Source organism: Toxotes jaculatrix, chromosome 14 (genome assembly GCF_017976425.1).
Source record: "Toxotes jaculatrix isolate fToxJac2 chromosome 14, fToxJac2.pri, whole genome shotgun sequence".
Lineage (NCBI taxonomy): Eukaryota > Metazoa > Chordata > Actinopteri > Toxotidae > Toxotes > Toxotes jaculatrix.
This window is the reverse complement of record NC_054407.1, coordinates 23768869-23780000: the sequence shown is the minus strand read 5'-3', so window position 1 is coordinate 23780000 and position 11132 is coordinate 23768869. Positions and strand designations below refer to the sequence as shown.

Below are 11132 nucleotides of genomic sequence, written 5' to 3'. Positions count from 1 at the left end.
TGTGTGTACTCTGAGTATATGTCCCATATTTTTTGCTGATTATTGAGAATAAATTAAAAACCTGAGGATGAATAAAAAAAAACAAATTGATAAAATGTTTTATTTATTTATTTATTTATTGATTTATTGATTCTTTTTTTTAAATTTAGTCAAATTTGACCAAAAACTCTTTCAGCTTGTTTGGTGCCTTGTTCACGTTCTGCTTCGCAGCGGTGTCTGAAGATGAAGAGAACGTTTCCTGATCACTTTCCCTGTGTGGACAGGGGACAGACAGACTGAACCTAACTTATAATCTCAGCACAGAGACGTTTATAATTTGAGGCAGTCGCTCTCACACTCGGCCCTGTAGCATATTATTTTGTTGTTGGATGTGCTGTTATACCCCCCACCTTCAGGATGAACGTCTCCTGTCGTCTCGTCAACAGGTCAGAGTTGTAATTTGTCCAACACTTTGTCTGTAAAGATGGTAACCATGGCGAACCCTAAAACCTCAGACGTACCAGATACATGAGCGTAAACAGGTCGGCGTGCTGACGTTAGCGCTCAGCTGCTGGCGTGGCTGTGCGTTTTGCCTGTACATACACAGAACCATTGTAGTTTTCATGTCTTTGTTTCATGCTCTCATCACCCTGTCTCTGCTGGTGAGAGAGACAGAGAGACACAGAGAGACAGAGAGAGAGAGGCATGTCGCGGTATGCTCGCTCAGGATGTTTAATTTCCAGTGGCCCGGAGTCACATGACTGAGACCTTGGTCTCTCCTGTTTTCTCCTTCTTTTTCTTTTTCTCCTTCATTTTCTTTCTCTCTCTCTCTCTCGCCGTCTCCTTCTCCCTGTTCAGCTCTGTCGTCTCACAAACTCTTTTCTATGCTCTTAGTTCATCTCTGTCCTCTCTCTCTGTCCTCTCTCTCTCTGTCTCTCTCTCTCTCTCTCTCTGTCTCTGTCTCTGTCTCTCTCTCTCTCTCTCTCTCTCTCTCTCTCTCTCTCTCTCTCCATCCCCCGGTGTTGCAGTGTGGAAACAATAAAATCAGCTCTGCTTCCTTTTTAGGTGCTGGATAGATGCAGCGCTCCTCTGTCTCCCTCTGTCTCCCTCTGTCTCTTTCTCTCTCTTTCTGCTTTTTTTTTATCAATGTCACTCTTTCCCCTGCTCTTCTTTTTCCTCCCCTTCCTTTCCGTTTGGCTTTTCTCTTTATTTTTGTCCTTCTCTCTTTCTTTTTGTCATGGTTGTTTGCAGGCACTCTTGTCCCATGGAAATCTCTCTCTCTCTCTCTCTCTCTCTCTCTCTCTCTCTGTCTCTCTCTCTCTCTCTCTCTCTCTCTCTCTGTCTCTGTCTCTGTCTCTCTCTCTCTCTCTCTCTCTCTCTCTCTCTCTCTCTCATACTGTATATGGTCATGGAGGCTCAGCCCTGCTGTTTCTGTCCAAACTGCCTGTCCACACACATTCACTGTCCGTAGCAGAGCAAACTTTCGTCCTTCATAGTCTAACTGATTTCTCATTCTATCATCAGTGACCCACAGTGTAGGTGCATGGGGGAGGGACTCGTACGTGGACTCCCCACGGTGCTCGACTTCCAGGTCGAGGTTAGGAGCGTACGAGCCTGATGTGACCGTGGGGTCGAGAGGGAGAGCAAAGTGGTTGGGGGGGGGGGGGGCTCTTGAGCAAGGCACTCCACTGCTAAGCTATTCAACCATCCAACAAGTGGTTCAGGAGAATAAAGGTGGAATGTGTCTGTCCCGAGTAAAGGTGGAAGTTTGTTCACTGACTCTGGAGTTCGCTTACAGCAGTGAGGCTCGTTCTGAACACAACAGCTGGTAGTTTCAGGGGATTATACACAAATGAAAACTCAGTTATGAATATTATGTTCCATTACTGCTAATAGATCCCCATAAATCCTGCACGCCGGCCCTTTAATGGCTCAGTCATCAGATTTTAACTGTGTCTGTGGCTTTCGCTGTTTTTTAATATGCTTATAAGAAAACAGTGAATCAGAGCTGAGCTGAGAGCAGCGCTCTGAGTCACCGCTGCACGGACCAACCATCGTTCGTGTACTGGACACCTCTGCTGAAGGTATTCCTGCGTGTCTCACCTTTCACAGACCCTGCTCTCTGAGCAGTCGACCTTTGTAGCTCATGTTTTCAGGTGCTTTAGGTTTGTTTGTGTAAATGTGTAAGCTGTTATCTGCAGCCTGTGTCCCACTGACAGGAAGTTTGACGTTGTGCTGGTGACTCGTGGAGTTTAAAGCCTCTCTCTCTCTCTGAGTGACCGTGATATGAAACGTGTGTTAGGAGGAACGGGAAACCTCTCCACCTCGGCCTGACCTGTCTCTAACTGTGGCAGCGTCATCCAGAGCAGCTTTTTACTGAAGGAGACAGACAGACAGTCAGACGGAGGGGAAAGAGTTTGCAGCAGGCTGTAGGGGAACAGCAGAGCCTGAGTCATCCTCCCTCCCTCTGTCCTCTCTCCCTCTTCCTCCCTCTGTCTCTATTTAAAGATCCTCATCCCTCCATCCTCATCAACTGCTTCTTCATTCCTGTCCTTGGTCTAAGAAAGGAGGAGGTTTTTCTTTTTTTTGTTTTGTTTCTTCAGAGGTTAAATCCAGTTTATAACCTGGAGCTTGTTTTGGTAGCACTCATACATCGTACTCACCAAATTAATATCTGAAATGTGGAAACAGTGATTTAGCTGATTTAGACAGGTCAAAAAACCAAGCAGTCAGATGATAAACTTTCTTTGTACCTTTCGTCTTCTGATGAACCTTTTTTCTTGGGGTCCTCTCGTGTGGTTTCAGTCTCCGGTTGGGAACCACTGGTTTGGGTGAATATACTTTTATCCTAAATATACTATAAAAAAGTGAATATACTTTTTTAATAATTTGACTTTGTCAGGCTGGTGAAAACAGTCAAATTGAGGCACTATAAAAAAACCCAGTAAAGGTCACTCTCATTTAACAGCAGTTATCTTCCGTACAGTAGCTCCTGACCGTCTGATTGGCTGCCCGTCTCACTGAGTGACTGTTTGACTGACAGACTGTCCGACTGCCCGTCTCACTGGAGGAGATTGGATGGAGATTGCTAACACAGAGCTGTTACTGCATCTAACTGAATCAGCTCTCTGACTGACACATTCATTTCACTTTGACCGCTCTCTCCTGATGAAATCCCAATTAAGTCAAGTGTGTGTTTGTGTGTGTGTGTCTCACTGCAACAAGTCGGTATCTGGAAGACAAGGTCAGACCTCCCTCTGTCTGTCCCCTGTGTCTCAGCCTCCCTCCAAGCCTCATTTTTGTCTTTTCAAACTGAAGCATTTGCCAGTTTCTCTTTCCCTCTGCTGGGTAGTTAGATCCCCTACCAGAGATGCTAATTATTGCCATGTGCCTTGCCTTCACGCTACCAGAAACACACACACACACACACACACACACGCACGCACACGCACGCACACACACACGCATTGCCGACATCGTCACAGATGACGTCTGTGCCCACAGTTGGTTTCTTGATCCGAGCCAGTTAGTCACATGTTTGTGTGTTTAAGAAGGATTTGTCAAGTCAGCCGCGCAAACAGCTTTTTCCATGTTCGACAAATCCGCAGCAGATTTAGCGTCGCTCAGGTCCGTTCCGTGCTTCTCCCACAGCCTTCGCTTTGTCTCTGGATTTTATTTTATTTTATTTTATTTTATTTACTTGGTGAAATCCAGAACTTCTTCGTCTGCAGGCTTCACCAGTGTAAAATCATATTTACTTTTTTTTAATGAAGGAATATTTGGGCATTTTTAAGATTTGAGTCTTTGTCCTCCACAGTTTCTTGCCTGCCTCACCTTCCTCCCCCTCCTCCCTCCCCTTCCTCCCCCTCCCAGCCACCGTACTGTTATAGCAGCAGATGGGAAAACACACACAAACAGTTCCAAACTGGCTGGAGTGTTTCCATCAAACACACTCGTGTTTATTAAAGCTTGCTCCCCACTGACTGGCCCTCCAACTCTGCTTCGCCCTCCAATCTCATTACCAGTTTGACAGACAGGTTTTGATAACGAATCAGCGCAGACAAACCCATCACTACCACTCAGCACATCACAGACTGCATTACCCACGTCCCCCTTCTGCATTTCCTCTGATTTCACACTCGACTCTCGTCACAAAGAAAATGCCTCTGGTGTTTCTGTTAGCTCTTAAATTCCCATCATGCCTCTCTGTTGTTTTCTGCGCTCCTCTAAAATTGTTGTCTGATGTCACCCAGAAAGTATTTGTCAGTGACGTCAGGTGTTTGTCTGTAGTTGTTACTTCACGTGGAGCACCAGCTGGGTGGGGTTACACACATTCAGAGACGGTAAATCACACGACCGACGGTGATTTTCCAAAATGTTCTCTGGAAACTTTCTTTGGAAATGTGGCGGGCTCCTCCCGTCTGGGATTCCCCAGAGGTTAAAACACAGCGGCAGGAAGCATTTCTGAAAGAGCTGCGGCGTTCAGGTGTTCTCTGCGCTGCGTGGAAATCTGCTGATGGTACCTCAGGTAGCCTCCATCCATCGCTTCCCTCGGGGAGATTGCTCAGCAAGTTTTCAGGTGCCCCCCGCACCGTGGTGAATTAAGTGCACCGGCAATTGTTTGGGCATCAGATTTATTCAAGCGTGCACCCATGCACACAAACTGGCTGCAGCTGGTCTCGGTTGAGTGGAAAGAATGACAAAGCATAATCTGTTTAGTCCAACAGCTTTCTGTTTTTCACTGCGTTGTGTTGTGGTGTCTTGGAATGCAGCTTTTAGCGGCACATACATTTTAGGTCGGCCTTGTTAATAAACTCGATTCGATGACACATTTTTAATGATGTTTGTGACGACATTATTTTATATAGAAAAGAAAATGGAGAGTAAATGCCTTCTTCTCTCTGTCTTTCTCTGGCAGGCGATATCACACAGAAGGGCTATGAGAAGAAGAGATCCAAGCTGATTGGAGCCTTCTTCCCTCAAGCACCAGGTAAAACTGGGTTTTCTTCACCTTTTCATTCAGCTTTTCACAGATGGAAAATCTCTCCATGTTAAACCCGGTTATTGGTTTAGATGTTTTCGTCCTGCTTATGCACCGTCAGGGTTCGGTTTCCTCGTTAAAGGGTTCTGATCTTTGATAAATCATCACGAGTTGAGTTGTTTTTGATAATACGGCACAGATGGATGTTACTGAGTCCAACCACAGAAGTCCATTTTACAGTAAGACTTGTTGAGGAGAGCGGGTAACATCCCACTGACTGCTGAGGACGGGAGCGTCACTGGAGACCAGCAGACACACTGGCACTGCCGAAGCTATTACTGGAATACACTGGTGTGTGTTTGTGTGTGTGTGTGTGTGTACTCTTAGGGTGGGGGGATGTCAGGAAGTGCATTATGGGAAGGAGTGATGGGTGTGGGATGAAGAAAATGTGTGGTATTCACATGTAGGCCCGGTGGGGGGTCGTCCCCAGTTCGCTGCGGGGAACCGGATGACACACACTCCGTCATGCACGCCCCCACACAGACACACACACACACACACATGCCCCCACACACACACACACACACACACACACACATACAGCTGTAACCTAACCCAGGCCTGTAATGCTCTTTTTTGCATTTCAATGCACCAGTAACACACATTTGTGCACGTGTACACACAATCCCCCCTTTTTCCTCATCTTCAGGCCCTCTCTCTCACACACACACACACACACACACACACACACACACACACACACACACACACCAGCGACACCATTTCCCTCCCTGTGATGTATTTCAGCTCTAAGACCTGTTGATCTGCACTGTTTGGTTTGATTAGATCATTTAAAGTGTTCGATGTAATTGATTTCCCTCAGTTAGTCGAAGTTACAGAGTTTACACAGAAAGAACTTTGATATCCTGAGATCGGAGACGCTGTGCTCGAAACTTCAGGAAAAAAAAGAAAGTGAAAAGTTACTGATTAGTGCACTAGATGTTGTACAGTCAGAGGTATGTGGATTTAGTGCCGGTGAAGTCACCCATAGATTTTGTTGGAAAGTTTTAAAGAGCCCTGGGCTTGACTTCACTGTTTTCCCCAGTGGGAAATACTTTTTACAGCCAACAAGTATTAAAAAAAATACATAAACAGTTCGGAAAATCCATCACATAAACTCACATAAAGCTACGTTTTTAAAGTGGCAACTTAAAAAAAAACTACATGACATCAGTCCGGCCATCTCAGCCAATCAGCTGTTATGTTGCCAGCATCGATGAAATTTGACTGAATGAGAGATGAAAGAATTTGCGTCCCTGTCAGACCTTCCACCTGAAGGGCATCGCTTCCCCATCACTCAGTCTCAGCAGTTCTTCAAGTCCTAAGAACGATTCTGCTGCTGAGGACACAGATGTAGATTAATGGGTCATGTTTTAACAACATTCCCTGAGGCTATGGCATTTGGTAACTGGCTTTCCGAGGCCTTATTAACTACTCTGAACCCAAAGCTAACTGTATCTGACCTGTAACCTGTAACCTAACAATAAAACCTGTGACTGTTGTACATTTACACTTGACCATCTAATACAGACTGTATAAAAATGATCTTCTTCCTTTTCTGGAATGAATCAGCTGTAGTGGCTGTTCCCATAATGCCTCAAACCTGAATAATCAGACTTCCTCTTCGAAGCCGCTCCTCTGTCTGGAATGAAGCTAAGCCTGCAAAGCCCTCCCTCTCTCATATATTCAGATAAATGCTTGTTGTCAGACACTTGCTCTGATTAGAAAGTAACATGGCACAAGGGATTCAACGTGATCAAGCAAAATTCTGCTGTTCCATCTGTCTGGATCTACTGAAGGATCCGGTGACTATTCCCTGTGGACACAGCTACTGCATGAGCTGTATTAAAAACCACTGGGATGAAGAGGATGGAAGGAAAATCCACAGCTGTCCTCAGTGTAGGAAGGTCTTCATACCGAGACCTGTCCTGGTGAAAAGCACTGTGTTGGCAGATTTAGTGGAGGAGCTGAAGAAGACTGGACTCCAAGCTGCTCCTGCTGATCACTGCTATGCTGGACCTGAAGATGTGGCCTGTGATTTCTGCACTGGGAGGAAACTGAAAGCTGTCAGATCCTGTTTGGTGTGTCTGGTCTCTTACTGTGAGAAACACCTCCAGCCTCACTATGATGTACCTCAGTTAAAGAAACACAAGCTGGTGGAGCCCTCTGAGAAGCTCCAGGAGAACATCTGCTCTCGTCATGATGAGGTGATGAAGATGTTCTGCCGCACTGATCAGCAGTGTATCTGTTATCTCTGCTCTGTGGATGAACATAAAGACCACGACACAGTCTCAGCTGCAGCAGAAAGGACTGAGAGGCAGAGAGAGCTGGAGCTGAGTCGACAACAAATCCAGCAGAGAATCCAGGACAGAGAGAAAGATGTGGAGCTGCTTCAACAGCAGCTGGAGGCTATCAATGGCTCTGCTGATAAAGCAGTGGAGGACAGTGAGAAGATCTTCACTGAGCTGATTCGTCTCATGGAGGAAAGAAGCTCTGATGTGAAGCAGCAGATCAGATCCCAGCAGGAAAGTGAAGTGAGTGCAGTCAAAGAGCTTCAGGAGAAGCTGGAGCAGGAGATCACTGAGCTGAAGAGGAAAGATGCTGAGCTGAACAAGCTCTCACACACACAGGATCACACCCACTTTTTATTAAATTATTCATTGTCATATCTCCATCAATCTAAGGACCTACCCAGCGCCAACGTCGGCCGTCTGTGGTTCTTTGAGAAGATTATGGAGTCTGTGTCAGAGGCCAGAGATAAACTACAGGAGGTTCTCTGTGAAGAATATGCAAAGAACTCAATGACAGTGTCTGAGGCGGATATTTTAAAATCAAATTCAGAAGCAGAGCCCAAGACCAGAGCTGACTTCTTACTCTATGGATCCCAAATCACACTGGATCCGAACACTGCAAACACACATCTGTCATTGTCTAAGGGCAACAGAAAGGCAGCATTTATGAGAGAAGAACAAAAATATTCTCTTCATCCAGAAAGGTTTGCATATTCCTGGCAGGTCCTGAGCAGAGAGAGTCTGACTGGACGTTGTTACTGGGAAGTGGAGACGATCGGAAGAGGGGTGTTAGTTGCAGTTGCGTACAAGAACATCAACCGAGCCGGGGTCTTCAGTGAATGTGTCTTTGGACACAGTGAGAAGTCTTGGGCGTTAGATTGTTACAAAAATAGCTGCGAATTCAGGCATAACAACGTAAAATCTCTCATCCCAGGCACGTGGTCCTCCAGAGTAGGAGTGTACCTGGATCACAGTGCAGGTATTCTGTCCTTCTACAGCGTCTCTGAAACCATGACTCTCCTCCACAGAGTCCAGACCACATTCACTCAGCCTCTCTATGCTGGACTCTGGCTTTCAGATGGAGCCACTGCTGAGGTTTGCAAGCTCAGATAAACGGGAGTTATTGAAAAACCCTTTGGGTACGAGGTGTTCTTTGTTACCTTCTGCCTGTTTCAGGATATCTGCATGAGCTTCACTTTATTTTATGATCCTGTTACTATGAACCACGGACTTTGGCTTTCAGTGAGAATTTAAAAGCTCAGTTTTTAACCTGTGTGAATATTCATTCATTCTTTGTTTATATTCATCAAATTGTTTCTGAACATCTTGAATTCGATGCTTGACTGTAGACATGTTTTTGCTTCCTGGCACGAGCAGTGGATTGGAAATTAATTGATTGGCACTGTTCCAGTGGAATTTTGTTTTGTTTGAAATTATTAGGAAACAACGGACCCATAGTCCATCTACACTCTCAGACTAACCTGGCCAACTCACTGATGCTTTTTTGTTTTTGTTTTTTTGAACTTTTTTTGGATTTCGTCTGTTTGAATATCCACACTTTGGGCCTGACTTGTCGTACTGTATAGAGGATGCCATGCCGCTCTCTGGTTTGATTTTGATTGGCAGTTCACATTCAGAATCAGTGATGCACTGACTGAACAGTCGTCACTGAGCTGGCACTAACACTCATGACGTATCATTCTTATCTAACAGGAAAAACAAACTTTAGGACCAGCTGCTTTTTTACGGTACTTTCCAGTCATGATGAAAGTGTTGCTGCAGACATTTTAAACCGCTGGATCGTGTCAGTAATGACCAGCTAACTGTCTGTTGCCTGTTCTAAATGTAATAGAAGGAATAATGAACACAATCCTGTGGTGGTACAGTAGATTGACGTGTTTTGTGGGTGGTTCCACTCCTGATCGATCCACCCGTTTGGCTCAGTCCGGCCATAAATCCTTCCTTTATCAAAATTATTACGATCCGTTTTTTTTGTGACCACACAGTTTCATAAAACACTCACACATTAAACATCCACGTTTGGTGACACAGAAGTGTTTCATCAGTACTTGGGCAATGAAACGGAGGTTTCAGAAAGGCGGGGTGTTCATCTGTCCTGCTCCCACGCCACGGTTTTTATGGAGTGAGTAAAACAGAATTATGATTACACTCTCTCACTTGCCAGCAACCACAACCCCCCCGATTATAATTTCCATTATGCTTTCAGCCGACTCAGTTCAGTACCAAACTCAGACTCTCACTAATACTGCTCCGATCTTCTACTGACCGCTGGAGAAGCTCTGTGTCTTTGCCCGGTTTGGTTTGATTTGTATGTGAATCTCGAACGTGATTCACATCCTTCAGTTCAGATGCTGTACTGGCACTGACAGGACACGCTGCCCTTCCTAAACGTGACAGTGCAGACGACCGAGTGCCCAAACCTGTTTGCTGTCAGTCCCGGTGCTGTCATGTTTACAGCCCTCGGTTTGTTTGTAGTAAGTCAGTGTGAACCCACAAAGGGCCGGGACTACATCCTGGTTAGAAGAGAATCCAACAGGCATAACCCAGATGAGATCAACCAACCTCAGTCTTACACTGTTCGGCATTTATGTGCATTCCCTCTGAGAGTACTGCTGCACAGTTCATCTCTTATTCAGAGCAGGCTGCGAGCCATGTAGTGTGAACTTTTTTAATGATTAATTCAGGCCTTTGTTAGCGTTTCTTCGCTGTCTTTGATCCGGGAACGCTCTACAAACCTTAAATTATACACCACGAACAGCCCAGAGTCTGTAAAGTGGAAATAAAATTTGGTTCTTCATGTTTCCAAAATATTTACACTGTTGGGAAAACTTTCACAGGATTGGAAGATATTTTTATTTGTTTATTTTATTTTATTTGTATGTTTAAATTTTAGTTCCATCGCTCATCATGTGAATGTTTGATCCTTCAGCTGTTATTTCCCTTCATATACATTTATATGGAAATCTGCTCGTTCTGTACATCTCTGGTTTTCATTTATAAACTGAATTTATTATTAAGTTATTTGTTCAAATGTTTTATGATATTGTGTGAATATGAGCACACGCTATGGTGTCCTGTGCTGTATATATTATATTATATTATATTATATTATATTATATTATATTATATATGTGCAGTCTCTTATTCTCTCTTATATTTTTTTGTGTTCTATTGTTAATAATTTTTTGTTGCCATGGTATTTTTGTCCTGTTGTGTTTTTTCTCTCCTTGTCAATAAAGTTGCTTCTCAGATGTGCTTGTATGAAGGATTGGTGCACACATGCAGGTGCACCATGTGAACACGTGTGTTTGAATGCATTTCAGATTGTTTCTGTAACTAAAGAATAAATATTCAACCAAACAAGTAGGTGTGAACAGGACAGGGAAAGAAAAGCAAAGGGAAGGAGACGGGGGTGAGGAGACAGGGGTGAGGGGTCGGGGGAGGGTCCATCCATCCATCCATCCAGACTCCCCAGAGGAAACAGCACAGTGAGGTGTTTTGCAGACCTCTCGTGTGTCCCTGTGCTGGGCTGGTAGTCGTTATATCTAATCAACTTTTAGCCTCTCTCCTGAGCAGCAGCGGTACTCTGAGCCACACCGAGAGCTCTAATGAAGACAGACGAGGGTGGAAGTGTGAGGCTGAGATGGATGTTCATAGATCAGCAGCTCTGGAGCGGTCGTATCCGTCAGTAACAGGGTGGTTATTATCATCAGACTTATCGATTGGTGTGTAGGGAGGCTGTTTTCTCTGTGTATCCATCTCCGTTGCTGTATCTCACATGGCAGGTTTGATTAAAAAAA

General features: G+C 44.8%; 2 protein-coding genes across 6 annotated transcripts in view; both read left to right on the top strand.

The window, feature by feature from the left end:
- LOC121193278 (disco-interacting protein 2 homolog C) overlaps positions 1–11132 on the top strand; it is a 133441-nt gene that overhangs the window by 61140 nt on the left and 61169 nt on the right. For all 5 annotated transcript variants that reach the window (XM_041055511.1, XM_041055513.1, XM_041055510.1 and 2 more), the window contains exon 2: positions 4898–4969. In XM_041055511.1, the coding sequence (XP_040911445.1) occupies positions 4898–4969 (72 nt within the window). The remainder of the gene's footprint in view (positions 1–4897; positions 4970–11132) is intronic.
- Positions 6754–10425, top strand: LOC121193283 (E3 ubiquitin/ISG15 ligase TRIM25-like). Its single transcript, XM_041055517.1, has one exon. It carries the CDS (start codon positions 6754–6756, stop codon positions 8422–8424), a length of 1671 nt encoding a protein of 556 aa, XP_040911451.1. The 3' UTR covers positions 8425–10425.

Bases quoted from the DNA above. Each gene is read 5' to 3' on its own strand.
- LOC121193283 (XM_041055517.1), top strand. From the start codon at position 6,754: ATGGCACAAGGGATTCAACGTGATCAAGCAAAATTCTGCTGTTCCATC.